Source organism: Aulonocara stuartgranti, assembly GCF_965226115.1.
Source record: "Aulonocara stuartgranti genome assembly, chromosome: 23".
In the NCBI taxonomy this organism is placed as follows: Eukaryota; Metazoa; Chordata; class Actinopteri; order Cichliformes; family Cichlidae; genus Aulonocara; species Aulonocara stuartgranti.
The window spans coordinates 26,575,556-26,601,048 of record NC_138958.1 but is presented as its reverse complement, the minus strand read 5'-3'; the positions used below and the strand labels follow the sequence as shown (position 1 = coordinate 26,601,048).

The window sequence follows — 25,493 nt, the reverse complement described above, 5'->3', positions numbered from 1 at the left end:
CCATTTCTGTGAGTATAGTGGAGTAATATTCAAGTAAAAGCATCAGCACTGAAAAGTTACTTTGGATCTTGATATTTGTAACAACTCAACTTTATAAAATGTGCTACGGGTATAAAAGAAAAGGTTCTTTTAACTGCTGGACCTGACATCTGGATTTGTTATAATAAGCTTGAACCAAATATTTTCTTTATCTATCTGGGTACTCCAGCTTCCTCCCACAGTCCAAAGACATGCATGTTACGTTCACTGATGACTGTAAATCATATGTAAGTGAGCATGAATTGTTGTCTAGGGTGTACCTTGAGGGCTCCAGCCACACAAGGTTCAGTCAAGCTTAGCTGTGTAGTACAAAGCAATTCAGAGTGATTTACAGAGGCACAGAAAAAAACTAAGCAGCTGAGATTTTACTTTACAGAAGTTTAAATGATGATGGCTTTAATAAGGACACTAATGCGAATAATATACAGCACATAGTTAACTCAGTATGTTGGTGTCTGCGGCTCCAGTTAAGGATGGGTATCGAAACCCGGTTCTTGTTGAGAACCGGTTCCCACCGTTTCGGTTCCTTGGAATTGTTTGCCATTTTTGCAAACGATTCCCGTATCGATTCCAGTCGCCCCGAATGACGTCACCATGTTGCGGAGCGTTATTTACCTGGCAGGAAACACGGCGGCTCAAACGCTCAAAAGTTTGGTTATACTTGCAAAAGGGCAACTTGCAATACTTGCAAAGTAGATATTTCATTTAAGGGAGGAAACACTACGAATATGCAAAAGCATTTGCTCACAAAACACGTGATGACCTTAAATGAATGTCGTGTTTTTAATTCCGCTCTCCGGACTCGTGAATCTCAACCCAGCAGCAGCGGTAACGTTTGCACGTCCTCTCCCGTTAATGCGGCAGGTAAATAATCAACTAACAGTGCATATTATGTTAGCGCAATCTGCCTTATTACAAAACCTGCCATTACTGTGCATTTAGGTGACCATGATGAGAGAGACAGAGTCTGGCTCAGATGCTGGCAGTTCTCACTGCAGTCTACCGGTAGCGTCTCCTTTCAGGCCAGGATAGACGAATGTCACCGAGCAGTGACTAAGTTTGTGGTCAAAGGTTTGCACCCATTTGCCACAGCAGATGCCCCCGATTTCACTTTGGTAAGTGAATGTGTTTAATTGTAGGCAGGGACATTACTGGATATTCTTGTGTAATTTCTACAGAATAATTTATGTTACAATTTGTTATTGCTACAGAAGAATATTTATTTTATTATTTTACATTTACAATTTTTTTTCCTGGGGACTCTGTGACCCCCCCCCCATTGAAGAGCCGTAGGCTGGATTAGGGTTGAGGGTTAGGATGCTAGTAAAGGTTACAAACTGTGTTACCTAATCTGTCATCTTATCTTTTAAGAGTACATCCTAGTCTTATTGCTTTGCCTCTATGATGTGGCTAGTGTATATTGCTAACTTAGAGAACATGAACAAATAGCTTTTCATGAAAGTTTCACGTTTTGCTCTGAGACAAGTTTGACAATTCACTCAAATCCTTACGTGAAAGCACCGTGGTATCACTATTTTTATATTAATTCAAACTGCATGATCTTTTCTTGTAAAACAAAAAAAATCTCCTGGAGTAAACAGAGAAAATCTTACAAGAAAATACAGGCTTCAGACTGTAATAAAAAAAAGTTGTGCTCACTATTACAACACACGAGACTTTTTTTCATGACTTTTTTCACGTGTTGCTTCAAGACCGGTTTAAGTTTTTACTCTCAAATAAACCCCTTAATTAAAAGTACTGTGGTATCACTACTTTTACATATTGGACATTGCTGAGTCGTCCATATTGATTTAAAGCTGGACTTTAAGTAAGTTTAATAATGTAGCACATTTAAGCACAACAGACACTGGCCTAAGTGCTGCAGCACAAGTAAAACAATCAATGATAATACAATAACAGATGAAGACAATACAACTTTTTACCATGAAAATAATGATAAAAAGTAAAATAACAGTAGTAAAAAGAGATGAACTGGGGAAATTGATACAACAAACTGAAAATAATCTGAAAATGAAAAAGTTAATAAAAAGATGTTTCCAGTTCAGATTTGAATACTGTGACGTGAGCAAGAGGACCTAATGTGAGGAGGAAGATAGTTCCAGAGTTTCGGAGGTACGCCTGGGGATTCCCAGTCACCTGTAAAAGTAAATCTGGAATTTGGAATCTGGGACTAGAAGTTGCTGATAAGTGGGCCAAAGTGAGCGGCATGGGCTTTAGGATTGTAAAAGATCTGATAGATTAATGTGAAGAAGTCTGTGCATCATACTGAAACTGATCCTGTACTTCACAGGAAGCCAGTGAAACGATTCAAGAATGGATGAAATTCAATCACACTTCCGTGTAGCTGTCAGCAGCACCATTTTGAACCAGCTGCAATCGAGATGTGAGTGTTTTGCTCAGTCCAGTATATGATTAATTTCAGAAATCCAGTCTGCATGTAATAAAAGCCTTAACTGTACTTAAAAGTCTTAACATTTATTTATATTAACGTGAATAATAGGAGTGTTTTTTTATGCTGTACATAAGTAAGTAAGTAAAATTTTATTTATATTGCTAGATAAAAGATCAAAGTGCTTTACAAGGTATATCTTATATATATATATATATATATATATATATATATATATATATATATATATATATATATATATATATATATATATATATATATATACACATACATACATACACACACACACATATATATCTTTGATTATCAATTGTAAATTTGAGGCAGAACGCGTTCAGAAAGATTAAGTTTTACCGATAACTCAGACTTGTTTGGTCAGTCAGGCTCTGATGAAACACAAAGTCACATGTGTGAATACCAGTGACTCCAAATATCACTGGTTATAAGCTTTAAAAAATGGTGATGTATATTGAGCTCACTGTTCTACCCTGAAGGGAGGGAGTTTGTAATTGGGTCCATTTTTTGTTTGTTAGCGGTGTAGCATCCACAGTTTTCAAGATATCATGTTCAAATTTCGTGTGATGGTAGATACCAATAACAGTCCGAGCTGATTTAATTTAGGTGAAAATTGGGTTAAGGTTGCACCAAATGTGAAAATCATTAAAAGTTTTATATTACCCACGATGTTTTATGGATCATTTTCAACCTTTATAGGCCTTGGAGGATATGACTACCTAGGTTAGCTAAGTATTTGAATCTGACCTTCACTTTTAGCGCCCAAGGTCAAAGCTGGCCTCGAAAAAACTTTTTAAAAAAACACAGTAATAGATCATATGAAAGCGCACGGAGGCGTCATCGCAGTGTAATAAAAACATCATAAATAAATCAAAGTTGTAGTACAGCCCTTGACGTGTGCTCACTTTTAGTTGGAAACTGTTGCTTGAAATCTGAACTGAACCTCTGCCCTGGCACTCACATCTCCTCCTCCTTCCACCGCTTCCTCCAAGAGTTCAAGGTCGTCGTGTGGCTATTTCCAGCTCGTCTCCGCTTTGATCCGTGTCGCAAAATGACAAGGTAACGCAACTCGGGGGGTCAGCTGTGTTACAGGAACGTGTCCACGGATCGAGAGAGAGGAAATCAATCCTGCCTGACAGTGTCTTCAGGATACACTGACCTGACTGAACCATCGCGCACACACTCATGCTCGGATAAACGTGCGAGCTCACGCAGATGTACACAAACAAACACTCGCAGTTTAAATATAGCGCTCACGCTCTCTCCAGCTGTCTGTCAGCGTGACACAGACGACCTCTGTCAGCTCCGGTTTGTCTGTCGTCTTGTAAAGGTGCATCGGAGAGACAAGGTGTCTGCACAACAAGTTGATCTCAGACTAACCGTGTCTGAAAAGATGTTTTCAGGGATGAAGGGGGGCAAAAAAAGGAGAAAAAAAACAGAACAGCTGAGATTTAATATAATTTCAGGCTCAGATTAGAGACACTAAGCTTATTTTTTATACCAGGCTGATGATATCAGATGAACTGGTAACAGGGGACTTCCCCTCACTACTTGTTCTGATTGGTCCCTACATGTTTTCTACAGAGGTGGTACTATATGGTATTATTTTGTTTATTTTTACCACCTGATGTGACAAAACAACCATAGATTTATTCTTTCTTTCTGTTGTCTTTTCATTTATCCTGTCACCTTGTCTTTGTTTCTTTTTCTTGACTATCTTTCTCTCCTTTGTATTTCTCTTTCACTTTCTCTTTTACATTCCTACACTTTCTTTTCTGTTTAGTTTTTGTTTTACTTTGTGTCTTTATCGCTTTCATTTTGTGTCACGGTCCGTGGAGATAGACCGTGTGGGAATGTGTGTGTTGGACCCAGACGCGAACACAAGCGAAGATGCAGGAGTGGATTAAACAAAAGCGAGCCTTTTATTATGGCTGATAACAGAACAAACCAGAGCGAGGGCAGTATAAGGGTAATAGTTCAAACAGAAAACCTAAACTGGACATAAACTAAGAAAAAGCTATGGCTGGAGATACGGAACACAGGGGGTGGTAACACAGACGACGCGACACAGACTACATGAAACACAGAGACTAAATACACAAGAGGGATGATCAGGGGAAGTGGCCACACATGGGAACACAGCTGACACAGATAAACATAACAAGACATGGCAGGAGTAAACAACACTGACGGGAGACTGTCAAAGTAAAACAGGAAGTACACAGGTGCAAACAGGAGGAGAGAGAGAGCACGGGCATAGTGGGCTGGGGAAACATGGAATGAAACAAGGAGGGGAGATGAGGGCTCACAGATACATAGAGGGGCACACAGGGGATAAAAGTCACAAGGGGAAGTCAAATAAGGAACACCACAACAGGACAACTTAGGAAACATGGCCTAAATAAGGAACGAAATACAAAAATACAAGAAACTAAGAATACTGGGCCCACATGGCCCAGGACCATGACATTTTGTCTTTGTTGCACTCACGCTTTCTTTTTCTACTTTTCCTGTGTTCTTTCTTCCTTTCTATCTCTTTCCCCATATCTATTTTTATCTCTTTTATTCTTTTTATCTTTTTCTCTACTTGTCTTTTTTCTAATTTTTCTCACATTTTCTCTTTTTATTTCTTTTTTTCTCCATTATTCTTTGTTCTTTTAACCTCTTTTCCTTCTAACTTCATCTTTTTCACTTACTGCTTGTCCCTGCTTTTCTCATTTCTGTACTTTTTCTTTGCTGATTTTTTTCTCTCCTCGTGTTTTGATTTTTCTTTCCTTTTCTGTCTTTCTTCGTCTTTCTTACATTCTTACTTTTTTTACTCTTTATGTTCTTGAACTTTCTTCCTTTCTTGTTCTTTTCACCCCTTTTCTCTTCCATCTATCCCTTTCCTTCTTTGTTTCTCTCTCTTTCTTTATTGTTTTTTCCTCCTGGCTGTTCTTACTTTCTTCTTCAGTCAGTCTGCAACATGGGACCCTCCAACTCTCACATGCTCAATACATGGTAGTAAAAAATCTGCAGTAAACAGAGAGCAGCCTCGGGTCACCTGGTTGACAAACATAAAATCCACCGACAGGTGAGGCAGACAGCTTCTTCTTAAACTCCAATGTTCTGCTGGGAAACCTTGTGAAGGTCTTACTTTGACAGCTATACCAAACTCCCCAACAGAGCATAAGAATCCTCCAAGGCCTCAACCAAAAACTCCACCCTCCTGGTGCTACCCACTGCTGGCGACCCCCAGAGGTCCCATGTGGGGGTTAACACAATATAAGGCTATATTTTGTTTTAGTTCTTTTCAACAAGCGATCTTTTGTGATTAAAACAAATGCAGTGAGTCTAATCTAGAAAGGTCTGCACAGACGTTACAATCAAAACATTGCTGAAGTCTGACAAGGTTGCACAACCCCATCAAGGAAAAGTGGTGCGAAAAGCCTTTCATGTACCTTTGTACTTGCATTCCCACTCTCTACCTTTCCATTTTGTTGCACACACACACCCCATCAGCAGAGCTTCTGTTGTGTCTGCAGCCAAAACAATACCCGTGAGCAGCGGACGCCATTCGACTCCCCTCACAGGTCGCCGAGCACTCCCTGCTAGCTAATTACAACAGGGTGCGTGTGTCTGTCTGCACCCCTCCCTCCTGCCTGAAAACACAGGGCATCTGCAGAGGACGGCGGGAGGGTTGCGCCAGGGTTGCGAGGGGGACGTATTTCTGACAAATGTGCCATCTCCATAATTAGCTGGAAAGCAACATATGAAACATTAAACACGCCGGGCGCTGACGACAATCAAAACATTTCATTTGTTGTCAATTATTCATTACTTTGAAGGTTCTGAAGGGGTCGTTAATATGGAAATAAGCTTGCGATGCTAACAAGGTTGTAGTATCTGATTCCAAATCATCTGAGCACAGAGCGCCCCTTCCCTTGCTTCCTTTCTTTTTTCCTTTTTTCTTTTCGGCTAATATTTTGCCTTTTTTTTTTGTCTCTATTGTGATTTCGTCTCTTATTCATGAAGCCTGCTCTTCAAACAAAACCCTTGAACAACAAGCTGCTTTTATCCACTTTAAACTCCATTTGATGGAATTCTTTGATAGCTCCGAGTTCAGCTCTGCCTCAAATGAAGTTAAACCACCCAAAACTAATCTAGTCCCATTTTTTAAAAAAAAATTTATTTCACCATTTTCATTCTTTACCTGACTCTATTAGTGGGTGCTTCCCCTCGGCGGCTGTCACAGCAGACCTGCCAAGAGAGCGGTCAGTAAAGTTCCCGTCTGTAGCTTTTCACGGTTTAGTTGCTCTACAATTAATTAATGGGATGAAAAAGTCCCACACAGCACCTCGCCGCCTCTGGAGCAGCAGCAGCTACCTTTGCCAGCTGTCAAATTGGAGAGACGTGGACTGGAAAAATAAGCCCGAGGCTGTGGCTATTTAAGGTAATTAGTTCTGATTCATGCAGCTCTCAATCCCTATTACCTGTTAACTGCTGCCACCATCAACCAGCGTTCAGCCTGGGGAGTTCAGCTTTGCGTGTGCGTTCATGTGAAGACTGAAGGCACGGAAAGCAGAAGGATGCCAGAATCCAATCAAAGGTTTGGGTTATTAAAATATGACCAGTGATGTTGTCTGGGCGAGGCAGAAGTACAGTCAACCTGAAATAAAGGTCGATTGTGTTTGAGTGAACTTTTAGGAAGCTCTTTTGTTGAGTGCTCTTAATCAAATTGGATTCTGAAGCTTCCTGTTCCTAAAAATCTGACATTTATGGGATAAAACAGCCGAACATCACGGTTTAAGTTTATTTTCTGCTTAACCAACCCGTCAGGAGACATTATAAAGTGTTGTTTCTTCTTCGTTTCATTCATGGCATGTAGTACTGTGCAAAACTCTTGAGCCACCCCACATTTCTTTATATTTTGAGATTTTCTTGTCATTTATTTAGTTCTCCAAGCTTTTGTTGTGTTTAACAAGTAGGCCAATCCAGAGAGAGTTGACAGGAAAGCAGGATATTAGTGAGGGGGGAATGACACACAGGACATGGGTGAACTTCAAACTGGGTCATTGTAGTAGTTTTTGGCATATGGGTCACCTTCTCAATCGGGGAGCAATAGTGGCAACCTGTTTTCCAGACTTCTTCAAAGACATTCAAAGCTCTTTTGTGGGTGTTTCTGCTTTTTGTCCTGTTCTTTGCTGCTTCAACAATGGCCCATGTAAGATGCTGGATTTTTTCCTGTGTCTTAAGGACTTGGCTTATCTGCTGTAGATACATTTTTTTAAGAAAGCACAGCACGTCATGCTGAGATATGCCAAGTTTTCAGCTAATAGCGCTTTGAGAATCACCTTGTTGGTGCAAAAATACTATTTTATGTCTGAAGAAATGGGAACAAATGATGCGTTTTTGTGACTGGCTACAACACCTAAAGATCTAATTACGTGTAGACACAACATTGGTTCTTTCTTTGAGTTAGTTTCCAGTTTAACTTAAAAGTTAAACTGGAAACTTTTAAGTGGGGATATCGGACTCTTTTACATCTGCTTTGACTGGAATCCATAAAATATCTTTGTATGTGATAACCAATATTAGTTTGTGCTGCAATTTTAATCATTTGGCAAGATTTTTTTATGCGTTCCTACTCTTAGTATTGGAAGTACTATTCAAACTCACAACACTGTATGTTGATATAATCGACATACAGTGTACTGCTGTATAATCAATGTGTTTGCAAAGATTTAGAAAATATATGCATTTACCCATTTACTCATACTGGGTACCGGGTAGGACATCTCTTCCACTTTGGAAACTTTAAAACAGCCAATCCGTCCTCTGTACTTTGTCACACTTGGTATAGTCCTGCGCCCTGAATACAACTGCCACTTCCTGTTTGCCAGCCTGGCCTTTTACCTGGATTTGTTTGGGTGAAGCACAAAGAAACAAAACAATTTGGGTAAGTATGAATGTGAATCTGAAGTCGGTTTGACTGAATGTGCAGCTCTTTCATTAACTTGTGAAATTTATTAGAAACTTAAATGTTTAAAAGGTTTGCTAGAATAAATGCTACCCTACAAGTTCTGTTGTTCAGCTGAAGATAGCAAATGAAGTATTTCTTTCACATCTGAACCTACTTCTGCCTCTAACACTCATCTACATCCGCTCCACCCTGCCTGCACTCTCTTCTTCACCTCTCTTGCACTGCAATGTCTGTTGCTTCGAGTGGTTGACCCCTAGTATTTAACCTCATCCACCTTCAACTTTCCACCTGTCTGCCTCTCATTCACCCACATGTATTCTGTCTTGATTCTACCGACTTTCATTTCTCTTCTCTCCAGAGGATACCTCCACCTCCCCAGTCTTTCTTCCACCTGCTCCCTACACACTGCAGATCACAGTGTCATCATATTCCATGGAGACTCCTGTCGGACCTCATCTGTCAACCTGTCCGTCACCTTTGATGGGCAATGTATTAATATGTCATCAGCTACATCGCCACGGGATAATGTAATGTTTTTTTAAGTACAGCATTTGCAAACAATGTTAATAGTTCATCTACGGCTTCAGTACTTGGCAAAGTAATTTTATTAAAAGTCATCCACAAGTAATAGTAATAGTTGTGTGTTTGCAGAAAACCATGTTCCCTCACCTATCAGGTCAGAGGTTTGATCTGATTTCTGGCCAGCTTGCAGTCTTTCTTTTGGATGTTAAACTCCAAAGTTCACTTTTGTCTCTAAAAGCCGAAACTATCTTTTTGCTCTCTGACCTACTAAGCCACACGCAAGCAGCTTTTGGAGCATTTTTTACTTTGGATATTGGACTTAAAAAGTTATGTTTTAACTGTCAGTTGATCACACAACCTTGAACTCCTGCCAGACCACACCATGCCCAAGCTTTTCTTGGAGCCGTGTAATTTTCACAGAGTTGAGCAGTACACAGAATTCACTGGCTCATGGTGACATATTCATTGAGAAACTGAGACTTCATAGTGCGAGTCTTTCTATCTTTTTAGTGCTGGACATTACAGTTTAGAAACCAAATTTTAACAACAAGTTTAAAACTAACTCGGGAGATATTTTTGTCTTGGTGCTACCCAAGCTAAGCAGTTTTTTGCCCCCTACAGCTTTCAGTCTTTTTCTGAAGCTCATCTAAGAAAACATGTTAAAAACAAAGAGTACTGAAGTATCTTGACTAAAACTCTGACCTGAATTGGAGTATTTAGAGGTGTAAATATCTCACTGTAATAGCAAAAAAGCTCTGTAACCATTGGAGCAGTTTCATAAATGTATTTTAGAACAACATTGCATCTCTTTATTTTATGTTCATTCTCCTGAAAATACTTCCTGATCTTAACTTAAATACTTACATTTGAAACTTTCATATGTAAGTCACTGTAAGTTAGTTATACACTGCCCTTCCTCTGGGGCAATTTATTTTAGCAACAAATTACAATCTACTGCAATAATTTTAACTTTTTTTAATTTTAGGAAAGCTCAATAACATGTTGGAAATACTTCTTCTATTACACCCATGTTTTGATGTTTAAAAATGTTTTAATCTACCCATAAGTGCTTAGATCTGGGGTATATTTCTAATCCTCCTCTACTGATCATGAAAAACCTTTCAAAAGTGCCACAGTTTGTTTTGCCTAACTAAACCTTACTTTGCCAATTCTTTGATCAAAACTGTCCACTTCCCTCAGCAAAGACGGAGCTACTTTGTATTTTTTTTTCCCCTGCATGTGTGTGTGAACCCAGCAAGCCGGCGGTCATCATTAAGACAGTAAATCTGCATATTCCTTCTCTCGCTCTCTCTTTTTTTTCTCCATTTTACAGTACAGTCACTGTAAGGTTAAGTAGCCCCAGGAAAGACAATACCAGCCACTCTTCAATTATTTATTCTCACATCATCCCAAAAAGATGACAAATGCTAATTTTGGTCCATTCCCCAGCTGGGCATCCAAGTGCTCATTAGTTTTAAAGAAGGTTAATCCATTTAGGTTTTGCATATTGATATGCCAATTATGTCTAATCGTGGAAGAGGCATCCGTCAAGGTAATAGTGCATAAACACATGCAAGAACATTAGGGAGAAGTCAACGTTATAATAAAGTAGGTGTTAATTGGTAAGGGGAGGACTGTCGGCTAACTCATGTGTGTAATGTACAGACGGGTGAGGAAGAGAGAGGGGGAGAAAAAAAGGGTTTCATTAGATTCCTCCCTCACAGCCCAAATGAAAAAAAAAATGCTGTAATTTGCAAACCTCATGCTGTGAGCTCGCTGGGTGTCGTGCCCAAATGCTCCACCGAAGAGGAGGGTCACAGGGGTGAGGGGAGTGAGAGCTACGGCAGCATTCTGATACGGGCTGTTCAAAGAAAGTGTTTTTGCAATCATAATGTGGGATCTAACTTTTGTTCAATATAACTGCATCATCGTGTTTCCCCATGTGCTGTTGCGCTAAGCCATGACAATAAGAAAAATGTCCTCCAAATTAAAAAAAACTAAATTTTAATTTGCCTTTTGACATAGAAATCACTCATCAATCATTAATTATTAATAAATTATATATAAGTGTACAATAAACAACCATGGGGTTGTTTCTTAGTTTTCTCCTACTTATACAAATAGTTCATTATTTGAATAGCATTGAACTTTTGAGAATTGTCACTTTTTTAATGAGATGTTTATGATCATTTATATAGAAGAAATATACAGAAATATAATTGGTGTGACACCGGTGTTAACACCTTAACACTAATAGTCTGTTTAGATGTGATAAATACTACGAGAAAAGACTTGTATAACCAGCAGGTAAAAATAGCAATAATAATAATAACTAAGAAAAAATCATTACTGATGTTTTTAAATGTACTTTTTCACACAGGGCCAGGTACTTGAGTTATCCTTGTCTAATATTACATTTTATTTGATCAAATAGCAACAAGCTAATAAATCAAGAATGGTTCAGATACTTTTTCACACTTTTTCACATCACCATATGTATAAGAAAATATATTAAATATCTATTAAAATCAAAGGATTTATATCCAATTCGCTATTTTAAATGCAAGCGATACATTTCACATCGCTGTGGTGTCATAGAATTGTGTAAATAGTTTTCTTACCATTACTTAAAGCCACAGCTTTAAAACTGAAGGTTAGTTGTCTCGTAGCATTTGGTCACATACCGATTTCATGGTGTAGTCTTTGGTTGACAACATGGTAACTGTGCCAACCTGCAGGTTGAAGAAGTATGTGAAGCACTGATGTACTACTGATGTACTAGTAGTCACAGTTAGAGTGTATCTCCTGTCAGAATCAGCTTTATTGGCTGAAAACCACAACGGCAATGGATAAAATTGCGAATTTGGGACTTTCCAAAGTAGTGGGTCGTGCTTTGGTGAGTACATCCATCTTTTATTTTACTGCAGCTAGTCATGTATTCAGTTACTGTTCATGCAAAAGCCCTGTGTCATATTACATTAATATACTTTATTAAATAATAAAAAATAATTTTCAAAAAAACAATAAGATTGCAAAAATTTGCAATAAGGCTTTAAGTACTGGTGTGTTAGGTAGGTATGCAAAACAAGCCATATTTTATGTGCAATTTCAAAGAGAGACCTAGAGAACAAAACAAAGACCAAGGGAACGTCAGGGTTCTCTCTCAATCTGAAGGCTGTTCTCAGCTTTATTTTAAACTGTCACCAAAAATATTTTACTTCTGAGAATTTATGACAAATATCTCTGCAACAGATAAAAAAAAGTTTAAAAATACAGTGAAGATAATGAGGCTCAAATGGTTCCAAAAGGCACAAAATGAGAGACCTGAGGCGTTTAAAGAAAGCATGATGCTTTACAACCTTCCTAATAACCATGAAAAAACACAGGAGTTTGTAGCAGTCAGTTCCTCTCCCAATCTTGCTTGCTGGCGGCCAGAGCCTCTCCCAGCGCTCTGATGAAGCGATGGACATCACTGAAGGAGTTGTACATTGGCACCGGAGCAACTCGCAGCACGGTGGGCTCCCTCATGTCACACTATGAGACAGGAAATGACAAAAGAGTTCAAAATTGTTCAGGTGGTCATTTTTTGAAGCACAAGGAATTAAAGTGCCAAAAACTGGAGCTCCTCCAATGGCCACTGTAGGCAAGTTACAAAAGCGAGCATGTCCCTATAGTTGTTTTTATGAAGTTAGTTGCTAAGATCCTCCACCAGTCTGTGCTCTGGTTTTAGTGAGTTAAATGCTAATGTTTTATTTGTATGTACTTGGCACTAATGATCAGGTATCGGTTTATAAAAACAAGCTGAATTCACAAACTTTGGACACTTCTGGCTCCAAAAAAGAAAACAAATACAAAACTGAACTGGCTAAGATGCCAAATACGTGACCAACCCCTTTTCTAAACTTTTGATGATAACAACACAGAACTTAAAAAGACAAAATTTACATTTGATGTTAAAATTAATTACATTCTTGTATTTTTACCTGATTAGGCTTGTACTAGAAACAGATATCGGGGTTTATACTCACAGCGACGCCCCTCTTCTCCAGCTCCTCGAAGACTCTTTTGATGGGAACAGAGAAGGAGAGCGAAAGCTGGCAGCCTCTCTGCTGAGGGTCCGACGGTGTGATGATGTGGACGTGAGGTTTGTGAGGCTGAGCCGGGTCCTTAGTGTAGTAGTGCTTAATCAGATACTCCAGGTAGCCTGTCAGTAGGAGGGACTTCTTGCGCAGAGCCTGCATGGTGGTCATGTTAAACACCTGGCAAGATTTAAATCGTGTATGAGGAAAGAAAATGAAAAATAGATGTTACTTCAGGCAAATGTTTTTTTTTTTCGTGTACAAGACTATGCTGATATATTAAGGAAGCCTGAAAACAGCATTTTTCCCTTCCATAAGACATGATTTTAGATTACTCTCTCAAATTTTAAAAAAGGAATTTTCTCAATTTTTCAGTTATTTCCATAAGTTTGAGCAATTAAGGCGAGATAATAACCCAAATTTTGAACTTATGTATGGCAAAAAATGCTTGTTTTCAGTGGCAGAAACAAGTTTCCATAATAAATAATAAACTGCTGAAATAAGCAAACACTAAATAACCATTAAATAGACATGTACAACAATTAAACAATGAAAGAGATGAATAATGAACACATATAGTTTTTTCAAGCTGTGTATTCAACTTGTAATCGACTACAGGCACTATTAGCATCACTGTTTGATAAACACTTACTTACAGATATGCATGACAACAATTCCAGTTACCCCAAAGTGTCAGTGCACTACATACATACATTACATACACGTAATGACAAAAACATACACATAACACTTGTAATGTTAATAACGGACATGTAACTTCAATAACCTGCACATAACACACATGTAATGTCAATGGTTTGCATATAATGTCCACAACATACGTGTAATTTCAATGGCGCGCATATATTGTACACGTAATATAGTTGTCGTTTTGAGATCATTTACTACACAAACTACATATAATTTGTAACGATTCACAATTCCCGAACACTAAATAGATGCTAATAATCCTTGAACCCTAGCAAGCTTATGAAATACGTTTCATTCAGGTTGATTAACATGTCTAGAAGGAGTACCTCCAGACTGGCCTGCAGTGGACAGACCAGCAGGATTGGTTGGTTCGACAGCCTGAAGCCGCTCACTCCAGGCTGCAGCTCCATCACTAAAAACAGAAGGAAAAAGTCAAGAACCCTTTCAAAGCTTCAGGATCCATTCAGTTCATTCAGAGCCTGAGAGGTGTGCTCTTTACACTCTAAACATAAAGGTCTCCAAATAGGCAGAACTGCAGGTGTAATGTTCACATGAGACCACAAGATGGAAGCAAATAGCAACTCTAAAAGCACACAGCAGGCTTGAGAGAGGTACTGAGGAGGCAGAGGTCAGTGAGGAATCTGTGATGAGTTTTACCGTTAGTCATCTGAAACCGAGACTTCAGGTCATGTCCCCACCATCCCATCAGCCTGAAGGACACGGGAACAGAGAGCTGTGTTACTTTATTTAATCCAATCTTTAATCCTATGTCTATTAACGTATTTTGACTAATTTAAGAGAAAGATACTTGAGTTTGATATATTTTATCATTTGATATTAGTTTCACTATCCTAGATGTCCCACATCTGGCCGTGACTGACTCAAGGTGTCACTTGCCAGTGCTGTGACTGAACCAAGAGTGTCAAAATTAGGCCAAGGATATCTGGGATACCCTACCAACAAAAATCCCCACCAGCTAAAATGTCTGTGAGGAATGTTTCTTACGTTGGTTTGATGGTATGTTTGTGTTTCTCATGGATAAACGCCCCAGCGAGACCACCAGCACCTGAGTTTATATACTGCAAACAAAAAAGCCACAGTCATCACAAAGCATTTCTCATTTATACTTTTATCTGATAATTGTACTGAAATCGCCTGCAGTTCATTAACAGGGCAGTTAGTGAGCAAGGTAGTCCTCAGTAAGCTGGAGTGAATGGTGATAAGGAGATAAGTATTTACCGCTGCCTTTATGATACATGAATAAAAAAGTCTGTGAAATTTGTCTGAAATTAAGATAATCTCGGACATTTTCACATGCCCCGTTCTGTCCTTTTAGGCTGTTCGCTCTGCTCTTACATCAATTTCTCTTTCAAACTGTCCTGGATTACATGTGAAGGATTATGGCAGTTAACAAGCAGTTTTCAGTTTAAATGATCCATAGTTTTCAGCGATGGCGCTAAGGTAGATGTAACATCACTGCTGCACAGAGATCAGAAAGTAGCACTACAGAAGTTATTGAATGGGAGATCAGCTGAATTACCTAAGGCTTTTGATCTTTAAAGGCCCCTTCCATTGGTTTTTGATAAAGACATCCCCCATGGTCATTCATAAACCAAAATAAATAAGTAATAAACTGTTAAATGACAGGTAGTTCCAGTTTTTTCAGTATCTGTTATAGAATTGCATGATTTCTTACTCTTGAGTTCAGAAAAATCTAACCCTGATAGGTTTGTGTGCTTAATTTCTCTCATGAGCTGCTTTGTGCATCCTGGCAAAACAAAGAAATATTCTGTATATTAACAACAAAACTTTGATTTTATAATAATTACATAATTACAGGACAGTGTGGACAATGAGACACCAGAAATTTTCTGTAATTCATTTCTTAAACTTTAAGCCCAAAGAGTCATGCTGCCACACTTCTTTCCTTTACTACAGCACCATTTCTTTATCAAATAGAAAAACAGATCTATTGTTGAAGTTCTTTTTCTTACATTAAAATATCTCAGGGATTAAATGGGAGTTTTGCTGGTCCGGCTCACTTGAGATCAAAGTGAACTGTATGTGAGCCACGATGTAAAATGAGTTTGACACCCTGGTATAAGCGTCTAAAATCGGAACTGGTTGTGTTGTCTCAACCTTTGCCAGAAAGAACATTAATATTCCTCAGAAAGGACATTTGTCCTACAGCTCCACAGAGTCTCATTCACTCTGGACTGTGTCTGGATGAAACAGTGAGCAGGACTTTAGAAGTCTCCTGTCAGCTGACCTTGTAGGAGCACCAGCAGGCGAAGTCGACACCCCAGTCGTGCAGTTCCAACTCGACGTTTCCTGCCGCGTGGGCGCAGTCGAAGCCGACATAACAGCCCTGACAGACAAACAGAGGACACAGTAACAACTTAATATACAGCACAAAGCAAAAGTCTCGAGAAGGCCCTGATTAATTTTTCTTTTGCTTCCAAGATAACAGACTTTCTTCACATTTTTGTAAGTGGTCTTGAGCAATAGCTTTCCAGGACTTCTAGAGACTTCTAAGTTTTCTTTGGACATTGACTCTTTCCACAATTCAAGGAAACATTTGGTCAGGCCGGAAAGTTTCACAACTGAAGAGTTGCATCAAAAAATATGGGATTTATTGCAAATAACACCAATATTTCATAAAATGATGGCGAGATGCGGTGAAAATTTGAGATGAAAATGGGTAAAAGATTTGGGTGTAAACACACAATTGGAAAAAGGGAATAGCGTTGTTGTTAACGTTGGTCAGTCAGAGTCACAGTGGGCAAAACTCACTCAGTTAAAAAATTGTGCATCAGTATTATTGTTGGCCCATCAAACTTCGCACAGTGGGTGTGATACCCACCAACTCTAGCTGGAAATGCAGATCTGCGATTGGTACTTTTCTCCATCTGTTCTGTTCTTTTGAACTTTTTTGGAAATAAATAATGAAAGCACCGGGAGAAATCATATACATGCTTCTTTATGTAAGTGTCAACTCTCATTTAAGTAATACAAGAAAATCGGAAAGTTCTGGTGACTGGAAGGCCTCATTGAAACATCATTAAAGACTTTTATCTGAGTATTTTTTGCTTACAGTGGTTTCTCTTTTTGCTAGGCCCCCCTTTGTTTTACAAGAAAATCTGTAGCTTTACTGTATAAAGAGCTAACATCTCCAAAATTTCAGGAGTAGTTAGTCATTATAAGACGTGTTTGTGAACTAATCAAGAATGTGGGATACTGTTTGTCCGTGATTTGGAGAGCCCAGCGCGTGTTCCCGATGCAGGGGAAACAAACTCTGCCGAGGAGACCTACCTTGGCACTTGTGCAGGTAAAGCCAAAGGCAAGATATGCTTCACCATATTTTCAAGTCTTTGGCTTGGAAGGGAGTTAGTTTGGAAACATATTTGGCGATGCTTCATCTTCTGCTTTGCGTTTGTGTGGGAGCCCCGTCAAAAACTTGTCCATTGTGCTAGCAGTGTTCAAGCATTTTTTTTTTTATTCATACTGCGCCCCCCAGTAATGTGCCCCCCACTTTGGGAACCACTGGGTTACAGTATCCTCTCCTCACCTTCCTCTGGCCAGCCTCAGTGATGCAGGCCATGTCGAACAGCTGGCCGGTGTAATACTGAACCCCGCTAAACATTACCACTGCGATAGAGTCGCCCTGCTTCTCGATCACCTCCAGGATGTCCTCGGTTTTCAGGGTCTCTTCTCCCTGAACACACAGAAAGTGCTCAGCATTGTCATTTAAACGGTGTTTAGTTTCTAACTGACACAGAGCTACAGACACGTTTGTTCATATAACAGCATGAAATGCACTCAATAGGTCGGCAACTGCTCTTCATCTTTGAAAGTTAAGATGCTGTGAAAGTTTTAGTGGTGATATGCTAACACGTGACGTGAAGTAGATGACCTGAGGATTTGCTTTGGGGAGGAAAACTATCCATCAATTGTTCCTCCATGGAGAAATTAGTTTAGATAAAAGTGTGCAGTGTGTTACCGGCTTGGGTGACAGCAACAGCATGCTGTCCTTAGGATCGAGTCCTCGCAGACGGATCTGCGACTCCACAGCGTACTGAGGAAAGAGATTCAAGAAGGACACTGAAGATTTAACCCTCCTGTTATATTGCAAGTCAAATTGAACCATTTTAAATTGTAAAAATCTAAAATAAATAGTTTAAAGTATTTTTTCAGTATGAAACTTCTTGTGCTTGGCTTCATAAAGGTAATCAACATATAAAATAAAAATTGTGCATTTTCACATATGTACAACCCATGTGTTACCCACATGTCCCAGGACAAGTGGGTAGGACAGGAACCTTTTATGGGCAGCATGTGATGCAAACACCAGCTATACACTGAACATGCAGGTTAACACTGGGAAGCTGGCTGGAAGAGCCCCAGAGAAGAATCATGTCACAAAGGTTGTGCTTGATATGGCACAAGGTCTCAGGGGCACAACATAACCTGTGACTACAACTTGGTTCAGGAGCTTCTAAAGAGAAAGCTCACAATGGTTAGAACAGTCCGAAAGAACAGAACTCTCTGCTGAGCTGCTGAAAACCAAGAACAGGGCCCCTCAGTCTTCCATATTTGCCTTCACAGCCCTGGTACCTTATTGCCACCAAAAGGGGAAAAAAGTTGTGCTCATGAGCACTTTGTACAAAAATGCTGAAATCAGCACACGAGAGGACTAGAAATGACTCTAGACTGCAGTGCCACCAAAGGGTGGGTTGACAACTTGGACAAAGTCACAGGGTCCTACAGCACCAAGTGAATTACTGCACGCTGGCCACTTGTCATCTTTTACAACATCGATGTATCAGCCTACAACACATTTGTCATTTGGGCGGAGATCTTTCCTGAGTGATGAAATGTCCCTCATGTGCTGTGTAGACACATGCACCTTGTTCATTTCCACCTATTAATTTTTGTGTATTTCTGGTTCTAAACACTGGATAGTGTTTACTATTGCAACATGTAACGACATGTCACTTGTGTGCTGTGGAGACTCACAGACACACACACTGTGTTCATATTGCTATCCCTTATTTTGTTCTTTTGTTCTTTTGTTTCTTTCTAGAGTTTACTTTCAGTACAAATCCTCTTGAGTCATTAGTCTTGATTTTAAGTCAGTTTGACCCAGAACAGAAGAGATGTCACATGTTACTTTCTCTACATCACTACATACAAAGAAAAAAAATGTAAATTATAAAACAAAATTTTAAAATAATCAATGTCATGTAAAACTATTGTGTTTTATATGCAGGTCTTTCTAATGTGCATTAAAAATGTTTTAAAATGCATTTTTTATGAAAAACAAGTGAATTACCCTCATTGAACCACGATCTGTGAGAGGTAAAAATAAACACCATTTACACCAATTATTGTTTGAAATGGTTAATAATGGAGTTAATAATCAGGTATAAACATAGTAAACATGCCCTGGGTCAAGTTGACCTACAAACAGTGTTCCTGAGAAACGAACATAACAGGGCGGTTAATGACCAACTTGAACTGAGGAGACAAGAGATTATTTACACCATAGACAAGTAAGAGAAACACTGAGTGCAGGAAAAGACTCCGTTTAAGCCCTTTTAGGACCCTTTAGGTCCAGTCTGCATGCAAAAGTATTGATGGGCAAGATACTGAACCCCAAGTTCCTCTCTGATGCATCCATTAGATTATGAATGTTAGATAGAAAACACCTAGCTGTAGAAAACATGTGCTGGTATGGCATATTGCATAAAGCACTTTGAGTAGAAAGTTGAGTGGAAAAGTGCTGTATGAGAACCAGTCCATATGTTCAACTATAAATAAAATATGGGTTTATGAGATTTGCAAATCCCTGCATTCTGTTTTTATTCATATTTTACACAGCTTTTTCAGAATTGGTATTGTACTTAACAAACATAGGGTCAAGGGTATCTCTAATGTACACTCTGGACAGATCTCAAAAACCTTCCTCCTTCAATTAATGTCAGTTCTTTGGGCTAGAAATGTTTCTCGAGTGTTAAAACTGGTGCGAAACACAAGATCAGACCCCAACTAATCATCCAGTGAAGTTTAATTTTTCTTTTGAGTTAGACAAAACTAGTAAAGCTGAATTCATGGATCAGGGAAAGAAAAATCCCCAAAGGGAGGATTTGAGAGAAAAATGTGATCATGTGTGGATGTACTCACGTGATCAGATGGAAAGGCCTTGTCCTCTAGAAGGATTTTGTGTCGAGTTTTAGTGGGTTTGTAGAAGGAAAGCTGCCGAATAATTGAAGGACATTACTGTTCAGTTTGAAAGTTGTTGAACTATGTGTGTTATGTTTGTATATCTCATCATTTAAATGGGGTGAAACAGTAAGTGATTGTATCATACCAGCAGAAGATGTAAATTTACTGTCAGACCATTCATCAGTGCCACTTCCTCAGTTTTAGCTCCTGTCAAAAACAAAAGAAGAAAGACAATATGAGTCATGTTCTTAATTAATATGTGAATGTTTGAGAAATTTCCCCAAGGCTTTCATTTCATTTCAGTAACAGCAGAAATGAGGAAATCCAGGTTATTTAAAGCATAGTAGCTTTTGTTGAAACCTTCAGTTCACAAAATGGTCAAACTATCCGGTCGTTAAGTGATGACGTGACAAATCCTACTTCCGGGTCTAAAGTAGTCTGCGTTTAATATGGCTTTTGTGTTGTTAACATGTTTAATGTTATGTATTTTCTTCTATTTAATCTCAAAAAGCTCCTAAAACAGTCAGTGATCACTGTTGACCTCCCTCGGCTTTTATTACGCTAATCATTTATTTAAGCTCAGTTTTTAAAACCTTAGGATGTAACTACAGCCCAGCCCATGCAGCAGTATATGAATGACTAACCTCGTATTGTGGATGGATTATCTCAGTTGTTCTCCTGGCTGAAGTTTGGTCCTTTTACAGCATCCTGCCATGCGATTACATTTGTTCCTGACCACCGAGAACACTCACGTTAACTTTTATCGAGTGGAAAAAAAGTTAGCTTGTTTATATTATGCTAACATAGCTGTGTTGCTAGCGGTCACGTAGCACATCATTATATACCAGCTAGCCAAACTTCAGTAACCCTACAAACGTCACTGCTGTTTAGTTTTCAGTCTTCATTTATGTTGGAAGTGAAAGCAGAGATGTACGTTTTAGTTTGTTTCCAAAACCCCGCAGTCAGGACATGCTATATTGTATTTAGATAGAAGCTAGCGAGCTAACTTCCTGCTAACTTCTAACTCCGTTAAATGTCATAAATTCCGTTTTCATGGATGCCTGGATGTTAAACTCAATTGTTACACCTGGTAGAGCAGAACGCTGATCATTTTATTAAAGATGAAAGACTTTAGACAGTTTTTCAACTCTCAGTAATGACATAGTGATCGTTTGATATATGGACCTGCAGCAAGTTTAGGCCCAGACACGGTTAGTGACGTCAGACTTAACGACCGGATAGTCATCTTTATCTGAAGGACTCAAATGATCACATGTATTCTTGTCATTGTCTTCCTCATCCAGAACTTGTGAATGAAATCACAGATGGACTTTGCACTCTTCAAAACAGGCCTGGATGGAAAAGTGCAGTGACTACCAGCTAAGGTAAATGGGACAGACTGTTTTAAAACTACAGCTGTGTCTGAGCATCACAGAAGAACACACAAATGTGAAACTCTAGATTGAACCACCCAACACTTAGCTCAAGTTAAAATGGAAGCTTTAGAAAACATTTTTATTAGGACCACTATGAGTATTTTCAGTGAAAAGGAGACTTATTTCCAACTAAAATCGTTGGAAATAACCATCTTTCCTTTGGCAGGTTCTGCTCTTGGACCTCTCAAGTCCTTTCAAAGACGCAGAAATGACTGTTGAACAAAACAGAGCAAATTGGGAAAAATAGTCGTGGGTGTAAAGCTACTTGCAGAAGAGCTCCAACGGTGGGCAGGCTAAAGCAGCTTAGGTCCTAGTCACACGGGCCTAGAGACTTGTCAGTGACCATCTTTGAAACCCCTGGTTGCTAGGAAAAAACGTTATTCCTCAGCTGTTTGCTGGCTGTTGCTGTGAAAGTATTTGCTAAAGCTGCAATCACACAGGCCTATAGACCAGTTTGTGAACCCCTGGTAACCACCAGTTGCTAGGGCAATATGTGTACCCCATGACCGTGGTAGCTTGCATGGATGATGGCAAGTTGTCTGCAAATTATGGTCTTCCATAATTTCCTTAGGGATTAACAAAGTACTCTGATTCTAAATTTACTCAACGGTATCAAAACTGTGAGAAGTGCAGTGCTAGAAAGTTCCCAAACTCCTTCAAAAACGCCAATTGCCATTTGGGTTTTCTTAATCAGTCAACTGTTACAGCCATTGTCAGACTAGTTCAGGTGAGCCAAAATTTGCAGCTTTGGAAAACATCGTGTTCTCCAAAAATCCTGACCTACTTTAGAGGGACCAGCCAAGCGTCAGTGTTTCTTACCTACAACTTTGGCCATCAGTTCCTCAATGTTGTTTTCAGCCCATGCCCAAGGTCTCGCACCCATTGTGTGTCCATGGATAGCACTGTAAAAGAATACATCAATACATGCCACTGTGCCTCATCCTTTGGTTAAATATCAAATGTAAGCATTAACATACATCTTGGCCCACGTGTCCAGTTCCTCTTCCAGGTACTTCTTGACATTTTTAGGCTGCAGCCCCAACGAGTTGCCCGAAAAGTAGATGCAGTCCTTGGCACCATTGACCAGTGAGAGATCAGCTAAAGAAACATCAACAGAATTAAACAACTGCTAATAACAAATATTCTTCTCCATCAACCTTAATGAAACATTTTTCACTCACAAGGCGGCAGCTCTGTAATTTTCGGCACCAGAAATTCCTCCCTGAAGTGTCGCAGTTTGTCATGTTTATCGAAGTAAGCAGCCACTTCTGCAGAGGTTGGACTGCAGCCCAGAGAGTCAGACACTCGTTTCACAGTTTCGCTGGGAGTCGAGCCGTCAAACTCATCCATTGTGGAGGGATCGGTGGGCTGCTGACCTGCAGGAAAAGCATCAGTTAGGGAAGACATTTTATCTTTATTAGGAATAGGGTTGCAGTCTCTGGGTGCGTAGACTTCCAGATCTGTTTTTTAGGTGTTTACTGACATTGTCTGACCTTCCTCCCCTTAAAGCTAAAAGTCTGCCTTCAGGGTTTAATTTAAAATCCTCTGTGGTGGTGTTACAGATACATGTAAAGGAACAACAACAAAAAAAACAACAAAAACCCAAGTCTGGTGTTTCTGGTAGTTAAGCTCACATGTAGACAGACACTGTGTGATTCCTTGTTTGACCAAATGTCCCGAAAACAGCACTAACTCTAAGGGCAAGTTAAAGTTTAGTCACAGGTCTCTTAGTTTAACATCATCTGTGGTCTGAAATACACCCAAAGTAAACTTTAAGTGTTCTTAGCAGAACAGGTCGTTTGTTTTGTTTTTTCTTAGAGCTCATGTCAAAGGTCCAGGTGCAAACTTTAGGATTCGTCCACCTTTATAGGGGCTTATTATTAGCTACTCTTTAGAGTGGCTAGTAATAAAGGAATAAACTGTTTCAAGGGTCCTTTTTTTTTTTTTTAGATCTGATTGCTGTAGAATTGTGTAAAGATACAAATTAGTTTGGGTTGTCCTATAATCACAACACTGTTACTCTGGAAAGATTCATTATCCACATGGGATCATTTGTGTTGTAAAGGACATTTTCAGTCTTTCTTTTAAATCTCTTTCTCTGCATCATTTTAATATCATACGAACCCCAAACCTGTTCTGTTGAAATGTGAATGTTATGTTTTAGTCATTGGTCTGATTGGTTATTTACCTTTGTACACCTCTATATTCAATGCACATGCTACAAGTGACTGACGCTGGCCAAGGCAGGGCTGCTGGCATGCTGGATTCAATTCTGAGCTGTTCCTGCAGCCATTAGAGTACCGTCTCTGATCTGACTGCTCTTAGTGGAAATCTGACTGGACAGAGGCACTGAGATGAGGTGCTCCAACCTAGTGCCATTCTTGCAGCAGCACTCCACCCTGTCTGTACCTACCCCCACATATCCTCTGGATTCTGGGCATATCCAGACATTTCCCTGGCCTAAATTTAGCCCCAATATGTCTCCTATGGAACACAACGGGGTTATGCTGGGTTAATGTGTGACCACTGGCCAGTAATGGAGAGTCAACAGCAGATCAGGACAGAAGATCCATGCAAAGACTGGTGACTACTTGCACATCCACGAAGCAACCATATTAAATGTTGTATGTTCATATTTTAAAGTGTTGGTCTGTCAAATCAATTTAAAATACAAACTCGTATTTCCTTCTGTTTTTCTCTTTGTTTTCCTCTGTCTATAATCAACATCCATCAGCTGAATCACTAAGATCTTTTCAGAGGGCTTGTCTGCAATATCCTCCTAAGCTAACATAGACAGAGACTTTTGATCAAAGCTGAGATCATTAGGCTCCAAGAGTCCTCAAAAGAACAAACTAGACAATATATAGAAAGAAATTTAATTTTTGATTTTCCAGAGTTGGTTTCTTCATTTTTAAACCACAAATTTTTAAAAAACCTTTACCAGGATTTTTCTGTAACATGACATCCTGCAAGATTAGTACACCCAAACACCTTTAAAATGTTTTGTTTCACACTGTCTAAGCACAAGGCAGCTTCCTTTTAATATGCCTGATAAGTCTCTGCGTTCCTTATCAATAACACTGCAGTTCTTTTACAATTAAACACTGAGTTTAGAGGCTTTTCTGCTGACAATTGTTCTTGTTAAAGCATTGCATGCCTCATTATTTATTCATTCTGCTGTAAAGTGGAAGTTTTCGAGCTCTGAAAGCTGTAACTCACAGTTGGATCAGTTGGTCTGCAGATGAGCTTCCTCTATGCATTCAGCAGTCAGACTGAGTGAATCGTGTCCTCTGCAAACGCTCTTTGAGCTCTTTGTTTGCACTATCAGGTTAATCATTGTTTTCATGAACTATGACACATACTCAAACACGCTCTTTAATATCCTGTCATAAGTTCGCCTGTGCGCACACACACAAGGCAGAGCAGGAAAGACTTCCTCATTTTGTGGTTTCTGTTTCATGTATGAAAATGGAACAAACTTACAGAGCGAAGTTCCACGTGAAAACAGAGCTGGCCATGTGATCAAAAGACGTTATTCTGTAGCTGCATCAGTGTCCGCTCTTCTGCTTTGAGACTTTCCAACGGATGCTAAGCCAGGCTGTGTGAGGATTTACTCCCATCCAGCGCCGGAATCAAACTGTAAACATTCCTTTATTGATTTTGTGTCCATGCAAAAAAAGATTTTTTTTTTATTTCTTCCTTCAGCATGCTCTCAAACTGCTGATTTATACAAGTATAAACACCACCAAGTTTGACTTGAGTTGCACGGTGATGAGCTGGAGGCTGTCATTCCTTTTCTTTCAGGCTTCTGCCATTTGTCCACTAGATGGCAGCAAATCATTATTAACAATATGTCCCATGTCTGGTCCATTCCCGTCAAACTCTGACAGTGGTGAAAGTTTAGTCACAGGTCTCTTAGTTTGGCTACAGCAGCGTCCTTCACAGCCACTGTATTCAAATATGGTGGAGCAACGTGGCTGCTTCCACAAAGTGCAAACCTGCTCCTGTGTATTATTCATACATTGATTATAAGTATTATGAGAACTCAGTTGTTGGGAGACATCATTAAACAT

The 25,493-nt window shown here is 39.4% G+C and overlaps 1 protein-coding gene and 1 long non-coding RNA gene across 2 annotated transcripts; one reads left to right on the top strand and one right to left on the bottom strand.

The window, feature by feature from the left end:
* The first annotated feature begins 6,970 nt into the window (after positions 1-6,970).
* On the top strand, positions 6,971-9,119 carry LOC309700063. The gene is made up of 3 exons (XR_014274564.1): positions 6,971-7,073; positions 8,328-8,423; positions 8,806-9,119. It is a non-coding gene; the product is annotated as an uncharacterized lncRNA (long non-coding RNA).
* Positions 9,120-12,125: 3,006 nt separating this feature from the next.
* Positions 12,126-24,826, bottom strand: kynu (kynureninase). The gene is made up of 14 exons (XM_082523355.1): positions 24,640-24,826; positions 22,602-22,796; positions 22,398-22,518; positions 22,240-22,322; positions 20,130-20,191; positions 19,943-20,014; positions 17,760-17,834; positions 17,328-17,474; positions 16,029-16,127; positions 14,765-14,838; positions 14,417-14,469; positions 14,086-14,171; positions 12,998-13,228; positions 12,126-12,503 (listed from the first exon to the last, which is right to left on the bottom strand). Exons 2-14 carry the CDS (start codon positions 22,768-22,770, stop codon positions 12,369-12,371), a joined length of 1,407 nt encoding a protein of 468 aa, XP_082379481.1. The 5' UTR covers positions 22,771-22,796; positions 24,640-24,826; the 3' UTR covers positions 12,126-12,368.
* Between the last annotated feature and the right edge of the window lie 667 nt (positions 24,827-25,493).